This window comes from Astatotilapia calliptera, chromosome 4 (assembly GCF_964374335.1).
Source record: "Astatotilapia calliptera chromosome 4, fAstCal68.1, whole genome shotgun sequence".
Lineage (NCBI taxonomy): Eukaryota > Metazoa > Chordata > Actinopteri > Cichliformes > Cichlidae > Astatotilapia > Astatotilapia calliptera.
In genome coordinates this window covers 23,334,159-23,361,652 of record NC_137425.1, presented here as the reverse complement: position 1 = coordinate 23,361,652, position 27,494 = coordinate 23,334,159, and the positions used below count along the sequence as shown (strand labels likewise).

At 42.5% G+C, this 27,494-nt stretch overlaps 1 protein-coding gene across 4 annotated transcripts; it reads right to left on the bottom strand.

Moving 5' to 3' along the window:
- Window positions 1–858: 858 nt before the first annotated feature.
- usp7 (ubiquitin specific peptidase 7 (herpes virus-associated)) lies at window positions 859–27,494 on the bottom strand. 4 transcript variants are annotated; one of them, XM_026165500.2, is made up of 31 exons: window positions 26,437–27,494; window positions 20,584–20,688; window positions 19,741–19,939; window positions 17,682–17,820; window positions 17,379–17,467; window positions 17,145–17,253; window positions 16,290–16,420; window positions 16,080–16,134; window positions 15,885–15,965; window positions 15,451–15,541; window positions 15,250–15,332; window positions 14,807–14,916; window positions 13,921–14,098; window positions 13,147–13,291; window positions 12,827–12,957; window positions 11,449–11,583; window positions 10,888–10,989; window positions 10,325–10,430; window positions 9,525–9,617; window positions 9,334–9,401; window positions 9,048–9,148; window positions 8,572–8,725; window positions 8,267–8,334; window positions 7,197–7,305; window positions 6,247–6,324; window positions 6,054–6,154; window positions 5,359–5,458; window positions 4,894–5,013; window positions 4,726–4,797; window positions 4,520–4,610; window positions 859–2,866 (listed from the first exon to the last, which is right to left on the bottom strand). In XM_026165500.2, the coding sequence occupies exons 1-31, from the start codon at window positions 26,522–26,524 to the stop codon at window positions 2,760–2,762; spliced, it is 3,339 nt and encodes a 1,112-aa protein (XP_026021285.1). In that variant the 5' UTR covers window positions 26,525–27,494; the 3' UTR covers window positions 859–2,759. The 4 variants fall into 4 exon arrangements, with proteins under 4 accessions (XP_026021285.1, XP_026021281.1, XP_026021283.1 ...); XM_026165496.2 differs by having other exon boundaries at window positions 7,197–7,299; XM_026165498.2 differs by having other exon boundaries at window positions 13,942–14,098.

Sequence of the window (27,494 nt, the reverse complement as noted above, 5' to 3'; positions counted from 1 at the left end):
ATTCTTACTTTTATTTTTTCATGTCTATTTAAGCGCAATTTATGACAGTATGTTTGCACTGAAGCACCGCAGCAATTTCCTAATGTTGTAAACCTGCTCAACATTTGGCAATAAAACCCTTTCTGATTCTGATGTCATACATAATACTTGCCATTATCCAAAGACACACCTGCTTACCTGTATAAAAGGCCCCTAAGTTCGGATAATTCTATTTGAGTTCTGATACAGGTGTTTGTAAGTTTATATAAGTTAATATACTGTTCATTTAATATTCAACCTTCTATTATTTTGAGCCAGCCCACCATCTTGTGACATCATCCAGTCAGTAAGGTGGGCAGTTTAATGTCAGATGAGTGATGTGAGTCTGGTGGGGATGATTCTTGTGGGATGTGATGTGTGCATGAATGATAAGTGAGTATTAATCTGTGTTGCAGTCTCCGTTCCTAAATAAAGAAATTACCTATTTTTGAAGTATCTTTATGACTTTGGGTGATTGTACTTATATTGTTATCAGTCCAGTTCTTTTTGGTCACTTCAAGTAAGTTCATAGAAGTGTGAGGTTATTTATTTATTTATTTTACAATTTCTGCTGCCCTCTTGGCTAGATCGATCTTGAAAAACACTTTTAAATGTTAATGACACTTTTTACCCAGATAAATAAATGATATGTAAAAGTCACTTGTCATTTCTGGCTCTACATTACTTGATATTCTTCGTGATATATGGTATAGCTATTTTTTGACAGATTTGAGGTCAACAAGTCATTTATAACAGCTTAAATTTCTGCAGTAATTTTTTGGAAAATACCGGGAATCACAGGTCGCACACTGGCACGGATAAGCAGCAGCGGTGCGTCTATTTGTTTTTATAGAAAATTTTTATTCAACATACATTTTCCAGCAAAAAGGCAATATACAGGAATAGTTGTCGTACACTGCTGCTACACTGAGGATTTTAAAGTGGAAAAGATCAAATTAAGGTGTGATTCTGCAGGTCATCTCTGTACTGCACTTCTTAACAAGACAAACCAATGCAGTTAGTTTTTAAAAGAAAAACAATCCAAATGTAACAGAGGGGGAAAAACCTGTCAATGGTACATCAGGAACGCAAAACAAACGAACAAAAAAGAAACCTACACACAAGAAATATGAACACCTGGCTCCTTCTGTACCCAACAACAAAGGCGTGTGTTTCTCTTAAATTTTACACGTTCATATTTTTAAATATACAATTCTTAAATGTTGTCTGTACAGAGCCAGCTATGCGCTATTAGGGGTGCATTCCATCTGTGCTTTAAAAGAAAGAAGAAAACAAAACCTGAAATTAACAAAGGAAAAAAGAAATTCATAGGGCTTAAAGTGTTTCTTACAATGCTGGTTTTTTGTCTCCAAACAATCCTCAAACCAGTGGGGCTCTAAGTGTCTGCAGCTCCCTACCAAGCACAGCGCAGTTACTGCTCCCAACCACCAGGGGGCGACAGATTCAATCAAGAAAGAAGAGAGGTTGCAGCTTGCGTATGTGTGTGTGTGTTTTACAAGAGGAATGACTGAGAGGAGGGGGGGGGGGAACCTTTAGCAACCCCCCAAAAAACTAAAAAGGAAGTCATCAGGGAGGTAACACATATCTGTGCGTGTCTGTGTGTGCGTGAATGTTACCTAGCAACTCACAATCAGGAAAAAAAAAACAACTACTTTTGCCAGACCTGAGAAACTTCTAAGGTTAATTTCCAACGTTCAAGAGGAAATACAGACAAATCGTATTTTTCCCCATTTATTTTAAACAGATTCTGTTTTGCAGATTTTTTTGTTTTTAATAATACAAGGTTTGCAGAAAGAGACAAAAAAAATTTATTTTTTCCTCCAACCAAACTAAGTGGAAAAGAGAACTTGAGCGTAAACTTGGAAATACTGATTTTTGTTGCTCTGTAGGGATGGGAGCAGAAAATATAAGGAAACCTCATCATAAGAGCAAACCAGAGAACTTCAGGGTGGACGCCAGCCCGCAGCTGCTTTTGCAAAAATTATTAATAATTTTAAAACGACTGCATGTCTCCATCATTTCTGCAAGTCAGTCCTCCAAACAGCACACTCATTGACCTCTCCGCACAGCAGTGTGACGCCCCTTTGAACAACTTTATTTAAAAACAACCCCCCAAAAATTGTGAAGGGGGAAAAAAAAAAAAGCTGTAAATGAGGTGGAAGTGAAAACTAAGCCTAGAAGTTCATATTTATATATGAAAATATTTATATATAGCATACATATTATATATGCTATACTGTGTCGTGATTCCTCCTAATTTTTTTTTTTAAACCATAAAATCCAATTACACGTCTCCCATTTCTGAACAGGCAACAAAAAGCAGTCAACAGGCAGACAAGCCAGAAAAAATAACCGAACAGCCTCAAACGTGGAGGGAGACGATTTTTAAAAAAGGGGGGGGGAAAGGGAAAAGAAATAAAATGTACAACAAAATAAACAGTCAGTGGTTGGTGCGGTTTATTTTGTGGTTGAATAATCCATCAGCTGCAGCAAGATCCCAATCACTGAAGACATAGTGCCGGTGTAGAGCTGTAGAGGTGTCCAGGCGGGGTGAAGTGATGAACACACACACTCTCTCAGTCTTTCTCACGCACAATCACACACACACACACGGTTGTTGGTTACAGTCTGTGGTTATGGTTTGTTAAAGTAGGTAGGGATGAAGGCGGAGCAGGAGAGGATGAGGAGGACCAGGGGAGAAGGTGGGGGTGGGGGCTGCTTTAGTTGTGGATCTTGATTGCTTTCTCCAGGTAGGTGTAGCGACCTCTCTTTGGAGCTTTGTTGAAATGATCCAACCCTAGCCAGGGGCGCGGGTGGGACATGTTACCTACACAGGAGGACACATCAGAGAGGCCATTAGGAGAAGTGACAGCGCCACCTGCAGTACAGAAATCACATGAACAGTAACAGGAGCAGTGGGAGTATTTCTGTAGCCCGCGTGACATCGACATTAATCTCGGGTGTCGCTGACACACCGGCCAATATTAGGAACGTGAAGAAAATAAAGTCCAGTTTTAATGATTCTGGTGACTGGGTTGGGCTACACACCTCAAAACTATCGACTGCAGGGGAGCTTTTGGCCATTTTGATGCAGTTACATTACAAATAAGAACCAATCACTGCTGCAGTGAACAAAACACCAGAGGTGCCGTGTCACACTTGTAAAGGAATCACTAGAAAGGCAGTGTGGTAAATACTAGAAATACACATGCCAGCCGCTTTGTTAGGTACACCTGTGTAACTGTTTGTTCTCACACACGCACGCACGCACGCACGCACACAGATCTAATCAGTCAATCACATGACAGCAACTCAGTGCATTTTGCCATGCAGACATGATGAAGGTGACCTGCTGAGGTTCAAATTCAAAATCAGGGAAGAAAATGTAGCATGGTTGTTGGTTTCAGACTGAGTGCTTCAGAAACTGTTGATTTGGTGGGATTTTCCCACACAACCATCACTGGGGTTTACAGAGGACGGTCCGAAAAAGTAAACAGGGAAGCAGTTCTCTCTCAAATAAGCACTCGTTACATCCAAGGTTACAGAAGAGCATCTCTGATTGTCATAGCCTGAAACAGATGGGCTACAGCAGCAGAAGACCAGCCCAGATGGCACTCCTGTCAGCTAAGAACAGGAAACTGAGACTACAATTTGTAAAGGTTTGCAAAATTTGGACCACAAAAGATCAAACCGTCTTGTCTGAAGTTGATTTCTGCTGTGACATTCAGATGGTATAATGTGGCAAAAACAGAATGAAAGCATGGATCCATTCTGCCTTTTATCTACACTTCAGGCTGTTGGTGGGGGTTTAGTGGTGTGGGGGATATTAGTACCAAATTAACATCATTTAAACACCACAGCCTCGCCAAGTATTGCTGCCGACCATGTTTATAACCATGCACTCGTCTTCTAATGGCTACTTCCAGCAGGACAGCAAATTATGTCACAAAACTCAAATCACCTCGAACTACTTTATTGAATGTGACGATGAGTTCACTTTACTCAAATAACTCCCACAGTCACCAGATCTCAGTCCAGTAGAGCACCTTTGGGATGTGGTGGAACGGGAGATTCACATCACGGATGTGCAGCCCATAAATCTGCAGCAGCTGTGTGAAGCTGTCATGTCAATGTATCTGAGGAATATCTCTAGCACCTTGTTGAATCTGTGCCATAAAGAATGACGACAACTCTGATGGCAAAAGCAGATCCGACCCAGTACTAACACAAGGTGTACCTAACAAGGTGGCCAGTGAGTGTACATAAAAGGTCTTTAAAGTTCATTATTAGGTGGATAAACTTGTATAAATATGAGCAGCCGTGACATTGAAGTGGTGCATGACGAGGCACTGTCACAGTTTCATGCTTTTGTTTTATTTTTGTGTTTGGCTCTAGCCTGGTGTCGTTCAATCGGCGCAGTATCAGTATCAGCAGCAGTTACACTGGTATCGCTCCCAGTAGCGCCGCAGGCAGTAAATACCTGGCTGTGGTTCAAAGTCCTTCAGGTTGACCTCGTACTCATCCTCATTGATGTACTGATGCCGACCCATCATCACAATTGCAAACTTGAACTGAAAACACACAGAGACAGACATCTGGTGGTTAACTACCCCCCTTGTTAACACTTTAATTATTTCAGCATCAGGAGAACGCTGTTTAAGAAGAAGCAAACCAACGACGACCTACCTTCTCAAACTCTTTCTCCTGGATGTCCAGCATGGTCTGGATCCTCCTCATCACCTCCCGAAACGACTCACCCTGCACAAAGGAGAATAGGATGGCAGTGAGTCAAGAAGAAATAAAATAAATAATAATCCCCACATTATGTGGTACAAGTAAACAAAAAAAACACACCTGTCTGATCTTGAGCAAGAAGGGAATCCCAAAGGTGCCAAAGACCTCCTTATGGAAGTGAGCAACAGGGATTAGCATTTCAGTGTCCTTATCCAAGTCCACCTGGTCCAAAGGAATCTCCTGAAAAAGCCAAGCAGCACAAGAGAGATGAAGGAAGAAAATAAGCTCAGATCAAACCACTGACTATAAAATGTAAAAATAAACACACTGTTTTTACCGACACCTGGTGGTCAAAGTTTTTAACGCGCTGTAATGACGCAAGAGCTACAGAGAAAACTGAGCCAGAAGCTTGGTATTTAACCTTTAACAAGCATGAAGTAATACTTCTACTGCTAACTGACTGGCTGTGAGGGCAAAAATACAGTGTCGGCCTGACGGCGTGTTAAGTGGAAGTTAAGCGGCTAACATAAAATAAACGACACAGTGAAACGCGCTGCACAGGCAACGCCTCGCATAAACACTCACCTCTATTCTGAAGGTGCGGCTGGCAGCAGGAGATAAACATTCTAGCAGCTCGTCCTCCTGGTGAACTCCGATGATTTTATAGCTTACTATCTCTAACAGCCTGCAGAGGGAGAACGAGGGAGGAGGCATTAACGCTCTGCAGGAGCTTCTCAAATGCAGCAAAATCTGATTCTGACATCACACCAGGGAAAACAAGAAATTCAACCAAACTAAAGGGAAAGGTGCCAGTGCAGTCACAGAGAGCAGGTTTACAGAATGAAATGGGGCTGTGCAGGCCGCGGTTGCTGTGAGGGTTGTAATTGTCAGACTATAATTTTGTGAAAAGTGTTTAAAAAAAAGGAGAAGCAGCACACATTTCGCACGTGGTTAGGATTAGATTAAAAAAACAAATCAAAGGGGTTAAACAAAAGCCAAAATGTTACCTGGATCAAGATGAGTGGAAAACTAAAGTGATAAACTTCACTACAGACAGTCTAGGCCACAACAACAAGCACTCAATCTCTAGTGATTTGCCCAGTGTCAAAGATAATGTTCAAAAAGCTAAAACGGACCATAGTGTGCTCGATTTTTTAATTTTAACTCAGTTTACCATCAGATGCAAACTCCCCGTACGGCAGAACAGCTGGAGCAGCTGTCAAAAAGTTCTGATTGCAACCACTGAGAGGAAGACAAGCAAGCCAAACACAGATGGATACCTGAGCTTCTCAGAGCCATTTTCAGACAGCTCCACAGCCTTTTTACATTCTTCCAAAAGGTCCCGCACACAGCCGTGCTTGTCAGGGTAAAGAGTAATCTCCTGCAACACAAGAAACAGTTTCATGTCTATGGTTGAATCACAGAAACATTTTTCCTTATGTAAAGGTTTTTGGGGTTTTTTGAGTGTCGTACCTCCTCTCTGAACTGGCTGTTGAGCCATATGGATTTAAAACTCCTCCTGTTCTCAAAGTCTGTTATCTTCATCTTTAACTGAGAATACATAATAGAGAAAAAGAGAGAGATAAAAACAAAGTTACTCCTTTTGTGGACTCGTAGGATGTGGCCTTCGATTTTCTTCTGCTAATCTGGGGCCGGGTCACTGGGCCAGCAGCCTAAGCAGAGAAACCAAGACCTCCCTCTCCCCCAGCCACCTCCTCCAGCTCATCCAGGGGAACTCAAAAGCATTCCCAGGCCAGTTGAGAAATGTGGTCTCCCCCGTGTGTCGTGCGTCTACCATGGGGCCAGGGTAACATGAACACCTCAACCAGCAGACATCACAGTCAGATGCCTGAACCACCTCAACTAGCTCCTTTCAACATGGAGGAGCAGCGGCTCTATACCCGGTCCCTTTCAAATAGCTGAACCCCTCACCCTTTCTCTCAGGGAGAAATTAGCCAACCTTCAGAGAAAGCAAATTCTGCCTTTTGTATCTATGATCTAATTCTTTTGGTCACTACCCAAAGCTCGTGACGTAGGTGAGAGTAGGGACGTAGATCAAGATACAAATCCCTGTCGCTCATGAACAAGACACTGAGATAAGTCATCCACCTGAGGATGTAACTCGTTCCTGGTTTGCAGGAAAGATTTGAAATAAATAAAAACTTTCTCACAACCGTTTGTGTGTTAAAAGTTCAGGTAGTCAGAAAACATTTTTACCCCAATGACTTTGTTTTCTATCAGACAGCATTTTATATTTTATAACGGAGGAAAGACAAAAAGACATTTAAGATTACCAGAATTATTACCGGCACTATGAAACACTGAGCTCCTTTTCAGGGGAAACACCAGTTATCTTACTCGAAAGAGAGAACAAAGACAAACTTGAAATCCTGACACAGAAAAAGTAGACAAACCAGTCCTACCTGCTGGTAGTAGAGTTTCTTGGGCTGCCGAGGCTTGAAGAATTGCAGCAGGTCCCGCAGCGTTCCCTCATAGTTGTGTCTGAGAGGATTCCCTGGACCGTCCCTGTACCTGGCCACCACACCACCAGGCAGGGGGGGAGGACAACAAAGGGGAGGGAAGAAGGGTGGAAGGAGAAGAGAAAGAAAAGTGGGAGGAAAAGAAGCAAAGAAGCAGAGGTGGAGGTGAACAGCAGAGCAAGACGAAAAAAAAGAAGCACAGAGGGAGAGGGAAGAGTAGGAGGAAAAACAACAGAAGACAGGTGGAGGGGGGACAGGTTATGCAACATTTCTACTGACAACTGCAAGTAATCAAATCAAAGGCAAACCTGACAAAAGCTACGAGTCACAACACTATTCAAACGCGGTCTACACGCTCCTTTCTACATGTCAAACAGAATTACAGGATTTTGAGTTATTTAGGAAAAAACAGCCTTGAAACAACACTGCATTATTCATTAAACTACAGGCCGTCTTTAGCAGATTTTCCTGGCTCCAAATGAGCCTTCTGGGCAATGACTACGCACGTCGGCGAGATCGATCTATGTACAGTGAAGGTGATGAGTCAGTTATTTGGCCCAAATCCATGTGGTTTCCTATTTTTTCTGACCATCAGATTAAGAAGCAACATAACACGCTTCAGTAAATAAAACACCAAAAATAACGAAACCGGTCAGAAACATTTTGTCACAGTCCCTCTATGCAGGAAAAGCCTTTGTTTAGTATAACCTTTTTTTTGTCAAAACCACAAAAAAGGGATAATTACGCTACAGCAAAAGCATAATTACTCAGTTATGTGCAAAGCAAGAACTAAAGTGCTCTCCCTTGTAGTTGACTTCATGTTCAGTGTTGTTTCAAAGCCCTTAACTGCATTTTTCCTGACTATAAAGGCCATATTTTGGCTTACAGTGAGAACAACGGCTTAAGAAGAAAAAAGAAAGAATGACAATCACTATTATGCACTGTTATTGTTACTACATTTACGAAGAATGCAGTGTGTGTGTGTGTGTGTGTGGATGAGACAAGCCTCCTACCCCTGTGACTTGAAGAACTGCAGTAGCATGGGATCTGTGTTCAACCTCTGCGCTACAGTCTTAGCCACCTGACAAACACAAAAACAGACAGTTCATGACGGGCCTGTCAGATTTCACCTGTCAATCAAATTTAATGCTAGCAGGTGGAGGGGGTGGGGGGCAGCAGAAATCCACTCCCGGATTAACAGTAGCAGCAAAAAATAAAAATCAGTCTTCGTATAATGACTCGGCAGCTTCACATGAGTATTTTTTAAAAATAATAAGAGTTAATCAATATTCATCCAAAGAACCTCAACCGATCGTACCTGAAAATAGTTCATGCGGTTCGACAGTGTGACCACAAAGCCGGGGTCGTTGTGGATGGTCTTGTCGCAGAAAATGACGTCCACCCGGTGGTAGAGATCCCGGAAGTAGTCCTTGGCCGTAGGCAGCTCGCTGCTGTCGTTCTCTGGGTCGTCCCTGTGGTGTTGGAGAAAGGTTGGAAAGACAGTTTGAGGTACGGGTTGTGTTGTAATGACGGGAAAACAGAGATCAGTGTGACAGAGGGAAGTGTGAGTGAAGTGAAGGTAGAGGTCAAGGACAGAAAGCGCAGGTCAAGAAGTAAATGAGGGCACAGACATAACAAGTAAAGCTAACAAGTTCTGCAACAATTTCTCAACCAGAGCGTCATCAAAGAGAGACATTTTAAACGAAGGCAACTTGAAGCGTGTCGACCTTGGGAAGATATCAATTTGGTAGATTTCTCAAAGCACAAGTGCCAAAACCCCCCAAAACAACTTACTTCTGGAAGACAATGATGTCCCCGTCCATGAGCTCGTCCAGGGCCTTGTCCAGAGAGACATCATAGTCCTGTATCCGCTCTGTTAGATTGGGCTTTACTTCCTGTAACACACCAAGCATCGGGGGTTATGCAGTCAATTTATCTGCTAAGTGCAAGATAGTATTTATTTTTGTGGCAGATGTATGTATGTACCAAGGCCTACATATGACAGAATGTGAGAGTGTGAGGGAGCAAGTGAGAAAAAGACAGGAGTGTGTCAGCGACTGGGCGTCACAGAATAGATCACCTCATAGAGGATAAGGCTAGTTTCCTGCTGAAATCCTGCTCTCTCACACATGACTGGCAGCAGGTCTCCTGGTTAGAGGGAAAAAAGAGAAGCAGAGAAAAATCTCAAAATCTTTACGTTCACTGCAGACGAAGAATTCACACACTGCACCTTATGACAGGGTACTGAGGTTATAACAGAGTCACGCTTACTTATTTTGCAGGATATAGGTGTGTAGATATGTCCACAATAATTTAAGCTTCTGGTTTTGGGGTCATACATCTTCAAGAACAACATGACATCATCTAGAAGAGAAAAACAAAACAGGGCAAGGTGAAATCAGCAGCTATACAACACGCCTGCCAAAGAAGTGGTTGAGGAGCAGTATAGCTTCAATTTGCATAAATATTGTTCAACTGAAACACTAAACAAAGCACAAAACGCCACTTATGGTTCTGCATTTGTGTCTGTTGGTGCAGTTCTCCAGCTATGCAAAGGGAAAGATTGAGCGAACTGAGAAATAAAGAGATACGTCCAAGCGTTTGCAGCCTTCGGGTTCACTTAGTTCCACTATGAAAGTTGTTTTTCACAAACCACAAGGATCACCAACACCACGTAAACTACATGTCTCGCATGTCTCTGACGTTGACCCCAAGTGGCAGCAGGCAGCTACAACATCGCACTACAAACAGTAGCATGCCAGAGCCTTTAATCAGCAGCTAAACACAGTGTTAATAATCATAAACACTCAGAACAAACCCATCAACATTCAAACCGATCAGTAACTATGTTACTGAGTAACTAGTACTCTACGTTTATGACTGTGACCTCTAAGGCATTGTGTCGATTATTCTTATCTACACGGTACCAACACAGGCAGCTATGTAAGTGGAATCAAAGACTGACACCTGAAGAACATGTTTTCTACAAAAATGATATTTTAAAAGTTTAGAGAAAAGAAAGTGCTAAGACTCAAAGTCTGATGATGAGCGCCGATGGATGGAGAACTTACGGTCTTTATCAAACTTGGGTAACGTGGCCCCACTGGCTGCCATCTCTGGATCTACAGTCTCCAAAAATATTGTCCAGGGGTTCTCATTGTCACTCAAGTCGATCATCTGAAACACAAAAATGTTCCAATCTTTAAAAAAAGTTTCTTATGTTACATTTAACTGAGTCATAAACTCAGGAGTGGTCCCAGGAATTAAAGTGACATAAAACTGTTGCATTATACGGAAAACTTGTAAAGAAAAAAAAGACTTGTAAACAAACTGAGGATTTTTTTATTTTATTTATTTTTTTAAAAAGAGAGATTTGACAGGTGATTCTATACATGGAGTAGTTATCCAGGGATTCAAATTAAACTCAATTTAGATAATGATTCATAAAAAAAATAATTCAGGGAGTGATAGTTCCTTCTAGAACCCGTGCTCTAAATCCTGCATATTTTTGAACTGATCTTAGCACAGTTGTTCTGGTTCACTGGCAGCTTTCTTTCATTATTTTAATGCAAAAAAAACTGGCTAAAGCATACAGGAATTTTTGAAGATGTGTGCCACAGGTGCAAACACCTACCGACTTGTTGCAATCGGCCTCGTAGTCGAGCATGGCAGGTCGCTTGGTTCCGTTGCTACGGGCCTGCATGGGCCAGAGCCTCATCTGGTCCTGTGGAAAACCCTGCGGCACATCAATACAGTTTCAATTTGCGTATAAGATGTGGGAAAAGCAGAAACGTGTTGAGAAAAAGACATCAAGACTAAAATTTCCAACTGGTATTTACTGATCAACCGCAGGGAGCCAGAATTTAAGCAAGTGTGTGTACATGTGTGCTCCGCACTGTTGACAAGCTAACAAGCCCTCTCTTTCAGCCTGGGGTCCGAGCGTGAACCTGAGACACAGCATGTGCGTGAATGCGGTTTCTTTCACAAATATTAAACTTCCACCGAGCACAAGTTACTTTGATGAAAGATAAGTTTACTGACTAAACATTTCATGCATCTTGAAATCTACAAACTAAAACTCTTCGCAGTTAATCTTAAATGGTTTATTTTATTCTTTAATTTAAAAAAAAAAGTTAGAAATTTCATCCAAATATCCATCACCATCAAAGAGCATACAGTCCCACAGATGCCTCACCATGGTCTGGGAGAGGTTCTGGACAAACTCTTGCAGCGTGGAGCTCTTCAGGACCTTGAAGACCGTGTACTTCACTTTCTCCTCGTCGTACATGTCGTTGCCCTGATGACCGCAAAACTGGTCCTCGGTCACCATCTGCCCAGAGAAGGAAGATGAACAGCATTAGTATAACTGGACCAAGAACCAAAGTGTGAAAAATAAGAGACTAAAGACTTCATGCAATGAAAACTCACTCCCCCACACCCAAGTTATCTCTAGATCTCGACAAAGCAAGAGCTTCATTCTTTGTATCCACACTGGTGGTGACATTTCACTGCAGCAGTCAGTAGCGCGCACGCACACGCACACGCACACGCACACGCACACACACACACACACACACACACACACGAAATCATAATTATGTAGAGCTTTCTGTTTAGAGGGGTGCTCCACTGCTAAGACTTTCAATGAGGTGTCAGTTCTGATGGCTTACAGGCAAAGTGCAAAGCAAAGTTTCACACAGCCTCATTACAGCCTTTAAATGTTACGCTTATCACCTCTTCAGAGGAAAATAATGAGCGTAATTAGCCTTTGTGCTGCCTTAATACTCGAACAAGTAAGTAAGTCAGTGCTGAAAAGGGTAAACCTTTATCATTTAACAAGCCATTTCCTCATTATCACTGACTGCTCTTCTCCCCATCTCAACCACACAGAGACCGCCAAACCAGAGCGAGAAGACCTGCAGTTGTGCGTGCCACTTGTAGGTTACACCGAGTCCAACAAAACACTCGAACACTTTGCTTGACAGAAAGAAGAAGCTTCCGTTTTCCAGCCCGTCGTTAGCCCGACGATCCGATCCAACATAAATGTCTAAACGTCATCTACTCTTTTTCAAAAAGGCAAAACAGTTCATTCTTATCGCACTGAAATCCAGCATTCATCCACCTATGAAACATATCTGCCCCGTCTAAAGGTGCACGATGTTATACTTTGCATAGCTTCTCACGAACTAAGCTGTTTCTGTCAGGCCTCTTATGGAGGTCGACTTTATTGGGTTCAAGTTCGAGCTTCAACAGAACAAATATACTGATTAATATGAATAAATAATCCGAGAAGTACCGTACGAAGTCCTGCACCTTTACACACTTTAAGCAATAAACACCAAACCATCCAGATTACAGTATGATGGCGTAAAACGGCACAAGCTGCTAGGTGTGGTGTTTCGACACAAATGTGGCTCTACCTGAAATCCACAAACACAGCTTCAATTTTCTCCTGTACTTCCTACACTGTAGGTTTCTCATGTGCTGTATACTAAATTATTCAGCCACCCAAGTATTTTGATCGCAAAGTATCAAAGCACCACAGAGCGCTTAAATAACCTCCGATTCCCTACCTGGACCTGCATGTAGAGGTGAGCCTCTTGGCGTTCCTTCCTCTTCTGTGCCTCCACCCTCTTCTCCTCCTGCAGACGCTCCACCAGTTGCTGGGGGATGTCCACGTCGGTCATCGGCTGGAGCACCTCGCCTGAGTGTGGGTAAAACGGCAGAAGTGATAATTTAGTACAACAGTATTATTCACTACAGTCACCTCCATGTGAAACAGGAATTTTATTTGCACTCATCAGCTCAGAGGATACCTCCATGTGTTGCTGGGAAAGTTTCTCATACCGATGTTTTTTAAATGACGAGTGAAGAAGGACGGATGTTTACTTACTGAGCTTGGACTCACGGATGTAGACCAACATGTACGCGTTGGTGCAGTGGCGGACGGAGAGGTCATCGTCGTGTCCGCCGTAGTTGTGTTCTATGGCCTCCTCCTTGGTGCATCGTGACACTACGTCATCATCAAACTTGCACCACTGCAGAAAGAGACAGAATGATAGACGGAGACAGATGGTGATTGCAGGATGGGGTCCCAGCCAGAGGAAGCCAGAGGAGGATGAGGAGCAGAGGCGAGATAGGGGTGGGGCAACCACCAAGGATTGGAGTGGAAAAAAGAGAAAAACCAGAGAGCACTTAAGACAATCATTGTCACACAAACCTAAATGCAGAATTAATGTAACATCACACTGATGTGTTTATATCAGAGGGGTTTACTCGATGAGTATGAGATTAAGAGTCTGAGCTGAGAGCTCGTGTTTACATCCGACTCTTTACACTAACACATCTTTTCTGACAGCGTTTATTCCACTAAACATCTAAATTGTGAAACATCCCTTTTCTTACATTAGGTGATATCGTCTCACCTGTCAGGAAGCTTGTGTGTTCTGTCATTTTCAGTATAATAATCACTGCAGACCTGGGAGGCACTTATTCTGACTCTCAACCCTTGGATCTTAATGCATGCAGCTGTATGTAATTAATAAACACTTAAGGTCAAGAGGTAAGATAACATAGCTCTGAATTCCTCCACAACATAAACTCCTTTTTGTTTTTTTGTAAATTTGAGCATTTTTGGTGAAAAGTGCAGAAAAAAAATTGTTCTCACTATTGGATCCTTGACACTCACTTTGCCGTCTCCTTTGGGGTTAAGATAGACGACGTAGTGACCGCCATGGTTGTCCCCGCTGTGGACTAGCACAGCGTGGAGGATGTAGTTGGCTGGGTCCTTTGAGTCTGGCTTCTGGAGGAACTCGTCCAGAGGTAACTGGTCTGGAAACTCAAATCTAATGAGCACAGAAAGATGGCGAGGCGTTAGAGACAAAGAAATTGAGAAGGAAAAAAAAAAAAAAAAGGATGAGGTAAGCAGCAGTATTTAAAAAAATGGAAAGGTAGAAATAAAAAACAAATAATGTGAAAAAACAATGTGTAGATTAATACAAAAAGGGTCAAATATCAGCCAAAAAGTAGCATAAAAATGGAAGAAATCAAGAGTAAACTTGAGCATATTCAAAACTACTGTCATTCCACACCCACACCCGTGTCTCCATGTACGTATACAAAGCCCTCAGGATGCCAGTTGGCTGTAGCATCATCACAAGGATGAGTCAGAGCTCATCGAAATGGCACAGCAGAAAGTTAGCACTTCTAAATGGTAGCGTTTGCTACAAGTGTCACATTATTTCTGCTGGATTCTATTTTTAACACCATTAACTGTACACAGATTGATGGCACAGAAAACAATCTTGGTTCCTTTCTCACCGTCTGAATAAGCGAGGTCAGGGCAAGCTTTTCACGAGTGTAAAGCTCAAGTGACATTCCTCCTTTAACCTATGCTACAATGGAGCAGACCTTCTCTAAAATTACATTCGAGCAGCACAGTTACCGTCTCATTGTGTGACGGGGAGTTATCAGGGTGCGTTCTGCACAGTAATTCACAAGTAACCTTACTTCAAAAACTATTTTTAAAGCATCAGCTTGTTTTTTTTCCTTACCTGTCATTGATCTTGATGTTTTGGTCGGTCTGTGGGTCGTACATGAACCTCATCAGCTGCAGATGGAGGATCGGAGGGAAGGTGAGGAACTTCACTCCCTTTTCTGCTTCCTGCGACGCAAAACAAAAATGAGTCAGTCATCTGGTGAGGACATCCCATTGACATTAATCCTGCCATTATAAACCCTTTCAGCTTTAGGCTGCTCATTTAAACCATATCAAAACAAGGCAGGTAAACAAGCTCCAGATCTTATTTTTAGAGCTACATATTTCTGTAGCTTGGCAAGAAAAACCGGAAACCTACTGATCCATTTGAACACGTCTAATTTTTGGAACACCAAATATTTTTTCACAATGACATAAAAACTAAAATTTTAGTCCACTTTGCTTCAATACCAACAGCATGAAAGCAACAAGAGCCAACAAATTGCAGAAATACTTCACCTGCAGCCCGTGTTCTCCTGCGTCATATTTGTTGTCTCCATCTAACTGCTCGGTTGCCACATAATCTTTGAATGACTCAAAGACTGGAAAGAAGCAAAGATTATATTTAGAAAATCGCCGCTTTGATATGTGTGTGAAAATCATGATCATGCAGGACAAATGTGCCACTGATCAATAAAACACCACATTTATGCTACTCACTGTTCTTCTTTCCTTTTATGCTAAGCTGGATGTCATAGTAGTCCTCTATCCGCTCAGACCTGTAGTCCACATGCTTACACTGGATATATGACTGCAGAGTGACACACACACACACGCAGAGTCAGACTATACGATATGAGAGGCGAGTCAGAAACATTATTTCTCATCGGGTCACGTCTTGATTTACCCTCAGTCTATTCTTAAACTGGCCTTGTTCCAGGCTACATCCTGTGCTGTGTTAGCCTACATCATGTCGCTGTGTTTACAGAATCTACTGTGCGAGACGTGCTGCAGAGACATTACTGAGCAAAATAAACACTATAAATTTCCCCTCATAAGAACAATATTGTACAAAAGATATGCAAAATATGACCATAACTAAAAGGGCGAGTCAGCTAAGAGGAGGAAGAGACGGAGAAAGAGAGATGACATACCACCATCTTTCCTCTGAAGAGCTTTGGGATTGTTCCCTCAACACAAGTGCCTTTCATTTTGTTCTCTACGTTGTCCAGGAGCTGCAGTGCGCGCGCGCGCACACACACACACACAGACACACACAAACAGTAAATACTGTCAGCTGTTGTTCACCGTGCATACAGGACCTTTTTAAACGTGTATAGGAAACTCACCACTCTGCACAGCTCCTGCACATCATGTTGCATGAAGCTATCTAGTGTTTCCCACCTGCACGTAAAAACACAAACACCAAGTGAGAGAATACAACCAACCGTCACAACGCTTATTGTGAAATTCTGATGGTTGACCCACATGTCAAGCATGCAAGGATCTAATAGTTTTGCTTACAACACATATAATATTCTAAGCAAGTCCTAACTTACCCAAAGGACTTCGTGAGCTTCTTGGTGCCAACCGGTTTGTCGCTGTGTTGCAGCTCGTAGAAAACCCTCTGCAGTGCCAGGGGGACGCTCTTAGAGGAGTCATCTCCTTCTGTGGGCATCATGTAGACCGCCTGGGAAGGATAAGGATGCTCCAGGATTACAACTTTTATATAAAACTAATCATCTTAGGCTGACTGGACTATTTTTGTGAAAACATTTACTATATTTAAACTCCAGATATGCTACTGGAAAATTTCAAAAAGCACTTTGATCGTAGAATTAAAAGAGCCAGCATGGGAGCAATGAAACAAAAGCAGCAACTATAGTAGAACGTTACAAATAAATAAATATGCATGTCATAAAAATATATATATTTTTCAATATGTAGACGATGATATTTGAAACTGTTTCAATGCTCATTTCCACCAGGGTCATTCGCCCTGGGTCAGTAGCATTTTCTTGGCAGTAGAAAGTTGGCACGTGCAGAGCTTAACAACTGAGCTTGTTGGCTAAAGAAAACAGCAGTCGTGTCTATTGGAAATATTTCGCATTTGGGGGAAATAAACACAAGAAAGCCGATATACAAGATCCACTCATTTAACCAAGCACCTGAAAGGTGGAACTACTATATCAAGAATTAAGAGCTTTGTGTGCCTCATGTCACATTACAACCTGCTTATTCTTACTTGGATGAAAAATTAAAAGCTTTATGACCGTATTGAAAGTGGTGCTGAGAATCAGGGGGTTTAAAGGTATTTTAAATAATCAAATCTATTATGTTAAGAACCCTATAACAGATAAGAAAAACAGCCACAGCCACACACAGTCATTAGAAGCCACAAAACAAAACCTTACCCGTCGTAGCTGGTTGGTGAAGAAGAGTGTCTGTAGCAGGCTGTTCATGTAGCAGGTCGCTCCTTGGTTCTTAAGTCCAACATAGCCTGTGTGTTTCTTTGAATCCCAGCTGGTTACAGAGACCAAAAACTTCAGTTAGTTATAAGTCATAAACCCTGAACAGAACAGAGAAAATGCACATGGGAAATAGTTTATAAAGACAAAAATAAACGACTCAAATAGAACACAACATACGCCACTCCGTGTGGGGCATCCGCCTGGACGTAGACTTCGAATGTAACTTTGTCGTCGTCGATGAAGCCCCTCTCTGGATCGGTCACATCCTGAAATGCATCATTGCAAAACAGTTAATCTTTTTAAGAATAGCAATTTGTAGTAATGAAAGAATACAACCAGGCCCAAACAAAAGGTTAACAAAGTGGTAACTGCTGAGCGAGAAGAAAAAAAGAACCCCACCAACACTCACAGCAAAAATATTCCACTGTTTCTTTGACAAAAGTAACAGTACATTAATTTCTGACAGGTTTGTGTACTTACACTCCAGGACATAAAGTTGGAGAAACCCCAATCGTTCTCTTTGTGGAAGAACAGGTGACTGATCCTGCGGCTGAATGACTTCTCGTCGTCTTTGTGGTTAATGATCTTTAGCATGGCCTGTGCGTGGCAAGACCATGACCTGAAACACCAAAGACACGACACCTGAATACTAAAGAACTGTTTAAAAGTTGTATTATTTCCTCAGGAACATTTTGGCGGCACTGAAATCGGCACATTTAGAAGACTGCGTAGGCTACGACGTTAAAACATAGGAGAGCAGGACCAGCAACCTGTGCAAACTTATGAGCCAAGTAAGCCATCCAACACTGTTCCACTTCAGCTACTGAAAAACATAAAACAGTGTTGTGCACGGTAACAGGATAAAGCATCAGATGCTAATTTTACATCCTTCCACACCATTAACCAAGATATACCCAAATCACCAACAGCATCTATGCATCTCTCAGAGTGGCATTACAAACTGAATCAATCTATAAGCCTCACATTTACATCTGTGCCCTCCCAAAGCTTTCAGTTTACACACCAAAGATATATTAAGAAGAGAAAATATAAACCCAAACACACAAGGGTATTTAAAAACCAACAACCCCCACCAGGGAAATAGGGCTGACAGCACATTTTCTAAATGAAGTTATGCAGCTGAGTTGCACAAAAAAAAAGAAAGAAAAGGGCAAAAAAAAAGTGACATTCGATTGTGAAAAATGACATTTCATTGTGGGAACTGGCAGCTGTTTGTCTCAAGAGAGGCACAGAAAACAAAAGCTGGGTTGCCACCAGAGCAGTGGTTAAAACCAGCAGCTGTGACCCCGTTAATGCAGCAATACCCAACCGCAACACAGGACGGCTGGGCTGTAATGTCGGAGCACGAAAGCTGTGCAGGTTTCAACTCCTGCTACTTCACACAGGGAGCGACGGGAAAGTGGTGAAGGCTTTAGCCTGCCACGATCAGCGAATATGAATCGTCTCGACGACTCGATAACAATAATTCAACAACCACTGTGTGGCAATGATGAAAGAAGGTTCCCAATCCAACTGTGCTCCAGTAATCAAAGCAAGCCCCCCTTTACATCAATGCACCTACAGGAGCAGTTATGATTGCGCCATGTTGTTTGGAATTTTGCAGCTATAACACAGACAGTGAAATGGAGCAAAACCTGCGTCTTTTTCTTGAGGAATAATTTGCTCTGATGTTTTAAAGTATTTTGACAACACCAGTAAAAAAAACAACAAAGATGTCATAGGTGTAAACCTTCAAACAGCAGGCTGCCTGCTGCTCTGGCAGGTATCCTACTGTATAGGACATGAGTGAAGAAAAAGAGCAGAGTATTTAAAATTGGTCTAATTGTGTAGTTAAGTTAACATTAAATACCAGAGCTTTGCTAGTCCCAGCTATTAAGCAAACTGGGAAAGAGAAAGATGCCGCTGAAAAACTATGGAAGAAGCTTTGACTGTCTAATAGGACGTCGAAAAGCACAGAAACGATGCAGCAGGATTGCCTCTTTACCTTTCACTAAATTAAAAACATAAATCCAGTTCTAATCTAATTTCACCGGCTCCAAACTTGACTGTGTGCAGTCTTAACAAATATGTTTTCCCATTAGCAGCTGCATTTTACAAAATAGCAATAAAAAGCATTTCCACTGCAGTCTCACAGTATGGGATAACTGCGCCGAGCTGCTGCGGTCCTGCCAGGTACCAGAGACGACCACAACCACTGTGCGTCAGGCCTCCTGGCTACACACTAAAACCTCACTTTCACTTCATTCACTCAGAACATCATATATCACATGAGATACTTGAGAGTTTTTACTGCAGCTTTGGCACATTTCAATTCGGGGCTCTAGGTAAACTACATCCCTCGAAGCGGTGTAGTGGATAAAACATCTGCAGGAAGTTCTTCACAGCACCACTGATCCCGACTTACAGTAGAAAAACCTACTGGAACTTTCAAAGCAGCAGAATTTCCAAGAGAGCATAAAGTGAGTTGATAATCACAGCTTATATCAAAAGGCCCACATCCCAAACCCCTCTTACGTACGTGGAATCTGACTCTGCATTACACTGCAGGAAGAAGCCCACGCTCTTCTGGTGTGGTCGGTCAGGATAGAAGCGCGGCATCACCATTATCTTCCAGGGAAGGTTCCGGACAAAGCAGGACGGGCTGAGCACTGACTCGCTCAGGCGGCTGAAGCGCTCCACCACGAACCGGAAGGTCGCCTCCGACCGCCAGCTAGTGTCTGTGAGAAGACGGGAGGGTGACGCGTTAAGAGGGGGAGGAGAAGATTTGGTGTGTAACAGATTCCCTCTGATTCACTGAGAACTTTTAATTCGATACAGCACTTCTGCTTTATTTGCCCAGTGATCCAAATAATTGGGGTCAGAACTGTCATTATTCCTGGACACCTGCAATCTGACAACAGAAATACGAGACAGAGTTCCACATGTTTTGGCAGTAGACGGTTGCTGCAGTCGAGCAGGGGTTAGCCTAAACTGCCCACTATGATGCAACAGTGGTGCAGCACAGTGCTGCGGCACCATTTGATTTTTATTAACCTCATAAGTTATGTTTAACTCACGCTAAAGAACGTAAAAGACATAATTACAAGTTACTTCAAACAACTTCTGAAAACTGGCAGAAGTAAGAGAGCTTACAATTACATTAAGTTAGAGAAAATACCGTTTAAATTTAATTCATACACTGCCAATAAATAACATGGACAAGAGTCTTTATGTTTTCCCACTGACAAGCTGTCAGCATTTGAGTTACTACATATAAAGACATTAACTTCAGGTGTAATTTCAACCAGACGACCTACAGTTTCTTCTACTCGAAAAGCTTCAAAGAAACTAAAGCGTTTGCAGAGCTGCACATAATCCTCACCATCCTCCATGTCCTCCTCTGTATTGTTGTGTCCGTCTGCCATGGCCACGTTACCATTGATCACTGGGTTGGCGGGGATTCTTGGAGGATCATCTGTATCCCCAGCTACACAGGGAGAGATAAGCAACATAATAAGACTGCATGGATATGGCGTTCCTGGATAGATTAACATGTTAGACACCCCCTTTTTTTCCTCTTTACTTGGGGTAAATGTGGCTGAAAACTGCATTCCCAACTTGCAGGTGTCAAAAGGTCAGGAACGTGCAATCGAAAATCCCTCTAGGATTAATAAAGCGTGGCAAGTACTTTTATATGTTCATTTTGTAATTTTAAACCAAAATAACAAATCTGGACAATGTGAGTAGACAGAGAAGTACAGCTTAAGCATCCTCTTATTCTCCCATTAATGCCATTTTTAGTTTCACGTTTGGGTCACACAACTGATATATAAAAATTTTTTTTAATTTTATATATATATATATATCTATATATCTATATCTATCTATATATATATATCTATATCTATCTATATATATATATCTATATCTATCTATATATCTATATCTATATATCTATATATATCTATATCTATATCTATATATCTATATATACATATCTATATCTATATCTATATATATATATGTTAGGGGTGCAACGATATTCGTGTATATATATATATATATATATATATATATATATATATATATATATATGTTAGGGGTGCAACGATATTCGTATCGATATTGAACCGTTCGATACAGTGCTTTCGGTTCGGTACGCATATGTATCGAACAATACAACATTTGTAATTTATTTTATCAACTCTCCTTCTGACGATGCTGTCTGTGTTGAGCGCTCAGTGAATCTGCGTTCGACTACTCCGCCTAGGCTGCACTGTCGAGTGCAGATCCACTGAGTGCTCAACACAGACAGCATCGTCAGAAGGAAGAGCGCAGGGCAAGCTAGCAAGACAGAAGCTAAGCTCTCCAGATCTGGCGTTTGGAATTATTTTGGTTTTCATGTGACGTATGACCCTGAAGGTAAGCGAGTCATGGACTAAAGTAAAACAGTATGTTGGATGTGCCGTGCAATGCTCAATTACATGGGTGGGAACTAGTGTTTTAGCGCAGTTAGCTCGTTAACGTGTTGGCCGTCTAGCCCCATGCACGGGGCGATCGGCGGTAGCTCGTTAACAGAGATTTGCCGTGTTGTGGCGTTAAGGTCATTTCAACGAGATTAACCTGAAAGCACTAGTGGGAACACAACGAATATGACTGCACATTTACGCCGACAGCATCCTAGTGCAAAGACAAAAACAACAAGCATGCTACTAACTTTAGCCGAGTCATTTAGACAGCTGTTAGCACATGATTCTCCTTATGCTGCTGAGAATATAGCCCAGAAGAAGCGGATAGTATAGCTTTTATTTTGGAAAGAGACATTTCTCTGTAATAAACTCTCTTTTCCAAAGATGAGTGATTCCTCAATCAGATACAGGGCTCGCAATATCGCTAGCCCGACGTCCCGGGGCTAGCGATTTTTTTCAGTCGGGCTACCAAAATCTATCTCTTCCCTGCCCGTCGGGCTATTGTAGGAAGAAAAATATATGTCAATGCTTTTGCATTCTTTCAGAAATGTAGCTGGGTAATTATGTCATTGGCATCGGTGAGCCACTGTCAATATGTGACATATTGCAATCGCGTTTGAATTTGCGCTTGTTTTTTTGCTTTCACTTTGCAATCGCGCCAACTGTGTATAGAGAGCGACAGCACTGATCTGTGAGTGATGAAAATTTGTGCACCAATTCCTCTGACATCGTCTTATTAATCGTTAGCTTACTATGCAAACATGACAAGTGAAATCTCCCGCAGCTTAAACATGTGAGAGGTTGATCGCGCAGAGAATCGCTGAGCTTATGTGAGTGCGTGTGTAAAAGCAGCAGGATATATATTTCATTTCTTCTGAGCCAAATAAGACAGGTCAGGGTGAAGAAGTGACAGCCAAAGAAAAGCTTACCACAAAACGGAAAAGTTATGACAAATCAGACTATAAGGCAAAAAGAAAGTGCAGCTTTATGGTTTCATGGACAAAAGAATTTCTGTGGCTGCGATATGACGAGCTAAATAACCAGGGCTGCACATAAGTGGTCCGCAGGTGCGCATTCGCTGTCAAAATAAAAAACGCGCACAAGGGTTAGGGTTAAATTTAAAAACTGTACTTTTGAGTTAAAATATATATTTATAATTTTAATAAATGACAAATTAAAAAGGCATGAACATTTTTTTTGTATCGAAAAAATATCGAACCGTGACACCAAAGTATCGAACCGAACCGTGAATTTTGTGTATCGTTGCACCCCTAATATATATATATATATATATATATATATATATATATATGTAGTGGGGGATCCTTCTTTTACTTTTTTCTTCACTTTAATGGGAAAACCCCGCTGACACGGGATTTTAAGCCTCCTTTCTCAGTCTGTGTATGACAGAGTGAGAGCAACAGAGAGCGAATGTGTGAGTGTGTATACGTGTGTATGAGCATAACAAAGGCCCAGCGACACCAACAGTAGGCTGGGTAATTACGGATACAATGCAGGATTAAGCAGCAAGTCATCATTCAGACAAAACACACGCGTACAGGGGACAATAATTATCCCAGCTCGGCAGCTCGACGCACAGTCTAATTTACCAAAACACGCCGATGAGGGAATCAGATGCGCGCTGAATCGACTTCAAGGAGTGAGTGAAATCTGGCCGGATCCTGTGATGTCCCAAAATGGGTTGCTTTGTCACCTCGTCTCTCGCGCAAAGTTTTGCGTGTGGCACTCCTCTGTGTCGGTCTACAGGTAACGCTGCTGACCGAATCCTCCAGGAGACTGACCTCATTTACCCAAGCAGATTACACCATGCTATTGGGCTCCGTCAGTCAGCTCCATGACAACCTTTTGTCCCGCCCACTGTGTCAACCTATGCTGAAATGTATTTATTAACGGATCTGTCACCAAAAACTGCAACAGTAAGAGCTGGGTGTTTTACTTATGGGACAAAAATCCACAAAGAGCAAGACTGCAGAGCTTACCCCGACTGGCTTAAACTATAAAGAGAATAAAAATGAACCCCTGTGATTTAGCTTAAGTCTCACTATAGCTGCAGTAACCCTCAAGTGAAAAGTTTTTAGAGAAAAAAAAATGCTAATCTTTTCTAATCTTATGAAGCTGAAATCCTTTGGACTAAAAGCAGCAAATGAAAGTTTGTCAATAATCACACTCAATCTTCTCCTCTAATATACAAACTTTATGCTGAGCAAATGGAAAAAACACTCCAGATGTGTGGTTAACCCACACCAAAAAGGTTATAACTGCATGGTTGATCTTGTTACAGTGACTTGGCACTAGGAGGCTACAATGCAGTTTGCTGCATCAGGCCACACTAAGCTGTGTTCCTGTACTTTGAGCAAACTGGCCCTAAATGCCCATAAACAATACTAAGTCCTCACCAAGGTGCCAATTGTACCCCTTAGTCTTGTATTTCTTAGAACCTTTTGAATATAAAGGCATTAAGATTGTTCAATATTAATTTTTAGAGGGACCCATATAAAAGCTTGGCCAGCTATGTGACAGCAACAGCCCTGCTTTTAAATTAGAGTGCGGAGACACACAAAAAAACAAAAACACAAAAAGAGGCAAAATGATTTAGCTTTGCCAAATGAGTGATGGTGGGGCTGCAACTGCATGGCGCCTCATACCATATCGGAAATGGAGTGTGGGAGTGTGTGTGTGTGTGTGTTGCTTCTGAGAGAAGTCAGAAGCACCAGAAAAAGTGAGCAGTTTGTTATGTCAACTTGTCTTCACTGTCCTTGTAAGGCTTCAGTGCACCTAAGGATAAGGTATGATAGGAGAGGGGGTGGGGAAGTCCGCTAAATGCACCTGCTACTAGTGATTAGTGTTACAATGAATCATCAAACAATGCAAATGTTGTGCCTGGTCATTTCTTTATTTACTCCACAGCATGCATGTAACTGCTTAAGGTCAAATAACAAGCAAAAGCGTGTGAAAACATAGTAAAACTAAAAGGTATGAATGACGCAGTGAAAGTGCCCACTGGTCCATACTCAGCCCCAAGTTGACATCATTGTAAACTTAATAAAAATGCTGGTAGTGCTGGTGTTGTGTGTGCAGACTGCTTAAATGACCGCCTCGGACTCCAAACTGAACCCCAAAAACGAAAAAAAAAGAACAAGAAAAAAAAAACAGATCATTAAAAATGGCGAGCTCCATGCCTTTTGGTCTTCCATACAATGAAGCAGCAAATCCCCGCGCTGCCTCTGTGCGGGCCTGGCTTACCGCAGCGGCAACTACCGTTACTTGCCAGCGTTGCTCCACGTTTCACGTAACGACACTAAATACCAGGATATAAATTAACATAAAACGGGATAATGTACGCTTGGTGTTCCACATTGTTATAATTTCAGCAGGGATAGCTAAAAATGTAGTGTGTTAGCTAACACAGGATTGACGCATCTGCGTTCCCGTTAGCCACCTTAGCAAACACTAGCCACAGATTCACCTCAAGGCCTTTATTAGCCAACATTAGCTGGAGTCAAGAAGTACCAGCTATTGATGTAGATTTACTGTTAGAGGAATCGTTTTACCCTCAGCTGCTAAATTATAACCGTGAGATAAAATTTAGACACAAGCTAAAAGCTCGGAGAAAAAAATGCAAGGCCCGGCTCTCGGGCAAAAGGCAAAATCTTAACGATGCAAAATACAAGCCACCATTTTGGAACGCCACACACCCCCTCCGTGCACTAGTTGGCTAGCTAGCTAGCATGCTAGCTAGAGAAAGAACGTAACGAGGTGCGCCTTGGAGCTAATTAACTAGCTCAATATTAGCAGCCGCGCTAGCACCGTTCTTCGCGTTTTACAAGGCGTAACGCGCAAAGTGGATGTTAGTGAAGCAGATACTCTGTTACAATATGGTAACATGTCAAACTTTGGAGACACACCTAACATATTTTTACCCAAATGGTCAACCGATCTCTTTAGCCATTTAGAAACCAGCATTTAATGTACGAGCAATCACACGATGCTAACGCACACGTTCTCACTGTTAGAGGCTGAACCAACGTCACTTGTCGAACAACAACTAACAGACTAAAGTTTAACGTTATCAGTAAAAAAATAAAAACATATATATCACTACTTTATTCGCGGGAGAAGTGATGAACGCAGCTAGCGATAGCTGTCAAAATCACCCCAAAAGCCCACACAGCCAAGTCAGAGCAGAGAGATTAATTTACCTTAGCGTTGGATCCGTGTTAATTTCAACACTAAGCAGACTGTTTACAAACACTTGGGCCACCAACAAGCATCGGGCCCGGAATTCTGTGAGTGCAAGCGGATTCTAGACGGCGGTGATTTGGCAATCTCGAAGCAACAAGCCGATGAACTGTTTATTTGGAGATACGGTTGCCGATCAGAATGAATGATTTATGCGGCTAATCTGCGACAATGTGCGGGGAAAATGCCACCGGTTCTGGATAAACCTGCAAACAGCTGAATATCGCAAGCAAACGAAGATCGTTAAGGACTCGGTTTGCTTGTAACGCAAAATGAGGTCAGCTGAATACAAGTATGCTGCATCGGACGCACAATCAGCAAAAAAAAAAAACCAACCGGCTATCTCTGCTAGCTGCAGGCCTCCGTGTTTACCGAGATGTTGGGCTCAGTTAATGCGGATAAAATTCCGTGCATTTCTCGTGCAAATGTTAACGTATGGCACAAACCTGGTTAAAAAAAAAAGATTAATAAAAAGTCCGTTCACTTTACTCGGGGCCATTACTTACCTTCCATCTCCATGTCCTCCGGTTCACTGAGCTGCTGCTCGCCGGCTTTCTGTTGCTGCTGCTGCTGCGTGTGGTGATGGTGGTTCATGTTGGCAGGTGGCGGTGTTGTTGTTGTAGGTGTGATGCGGTGTTCCCTGTTTTCTCTGTTGCCCTCGACCTTGTCCAGGGTCGACTCGGTGGGGAACCGGGTTCTGGACTGCTGGTGAGGTGTAGTGGGATGCGGAGGTGGGGACAGGTCGAGCCTTGGCGGCCGGGCCTGCTCTGTTGCAAACTCGGCCTTGTCCGCTGTCAGCGCCGGGGAGTGAGGAGGGGAGGTCGGCGGGGGAGCGGGTAGAGAAACGCGGACGTATTTGCTCGCTATTCGCCCAATCTCGGCGCCTTTGGTGGGTGCGAGTCGCTGGTTGACGGCAGGGGTTGCGATGGATGTAATTAGGGGAGGGCGGGGGGACTCCGAAATCGGAGGCCCGCTGAAATTAGCTAAATCAATCCGGGTCTACCCCGGGAAATGTGGGGCAATAAGAGAACTCTGAGCACGACCTGCACCGTCAGGTACAAATACCCTGTTTCAAGCTAGCGCTAAGCTACCTGACACTAGGCAGCCAAATGGTATTAAAGGTACGACAATGAAAACAAAGGCTCATTTGCTATACACACACACATTCAACAACTTTGCCTGCGATATCCCCAGTCTGTGTGCTCCTCCGATTGTCCCTCGTCTGGGGGAGAGCGGAGGAAAAAGCTATCCATTCAAACCAGCTTCCCAATACGGAATAGCACTGATGTTAACGTTAATTTAGAAGTTCACGGAGACGAGAGTTTGCGCGGCCCGACATAAACCAAAATCCTCCAAACCGCCCTAACACGACAGACGACGAAACGCTGCAGCAGCTCGTTGCATTTCTAGCTATTCCCCTCGCTTCTCGTGAAGAATGTGCCCGGTCATACAACGCTAGCCTGAGCTGTGCGGCTCCCTCAACCCGCTCCTCCCGTTTGGTTTGTGATGTCTGAGGTAAATCTCAAAATGGCGGTCGCGCTTTTCTCTGAAATGTCACATCCGC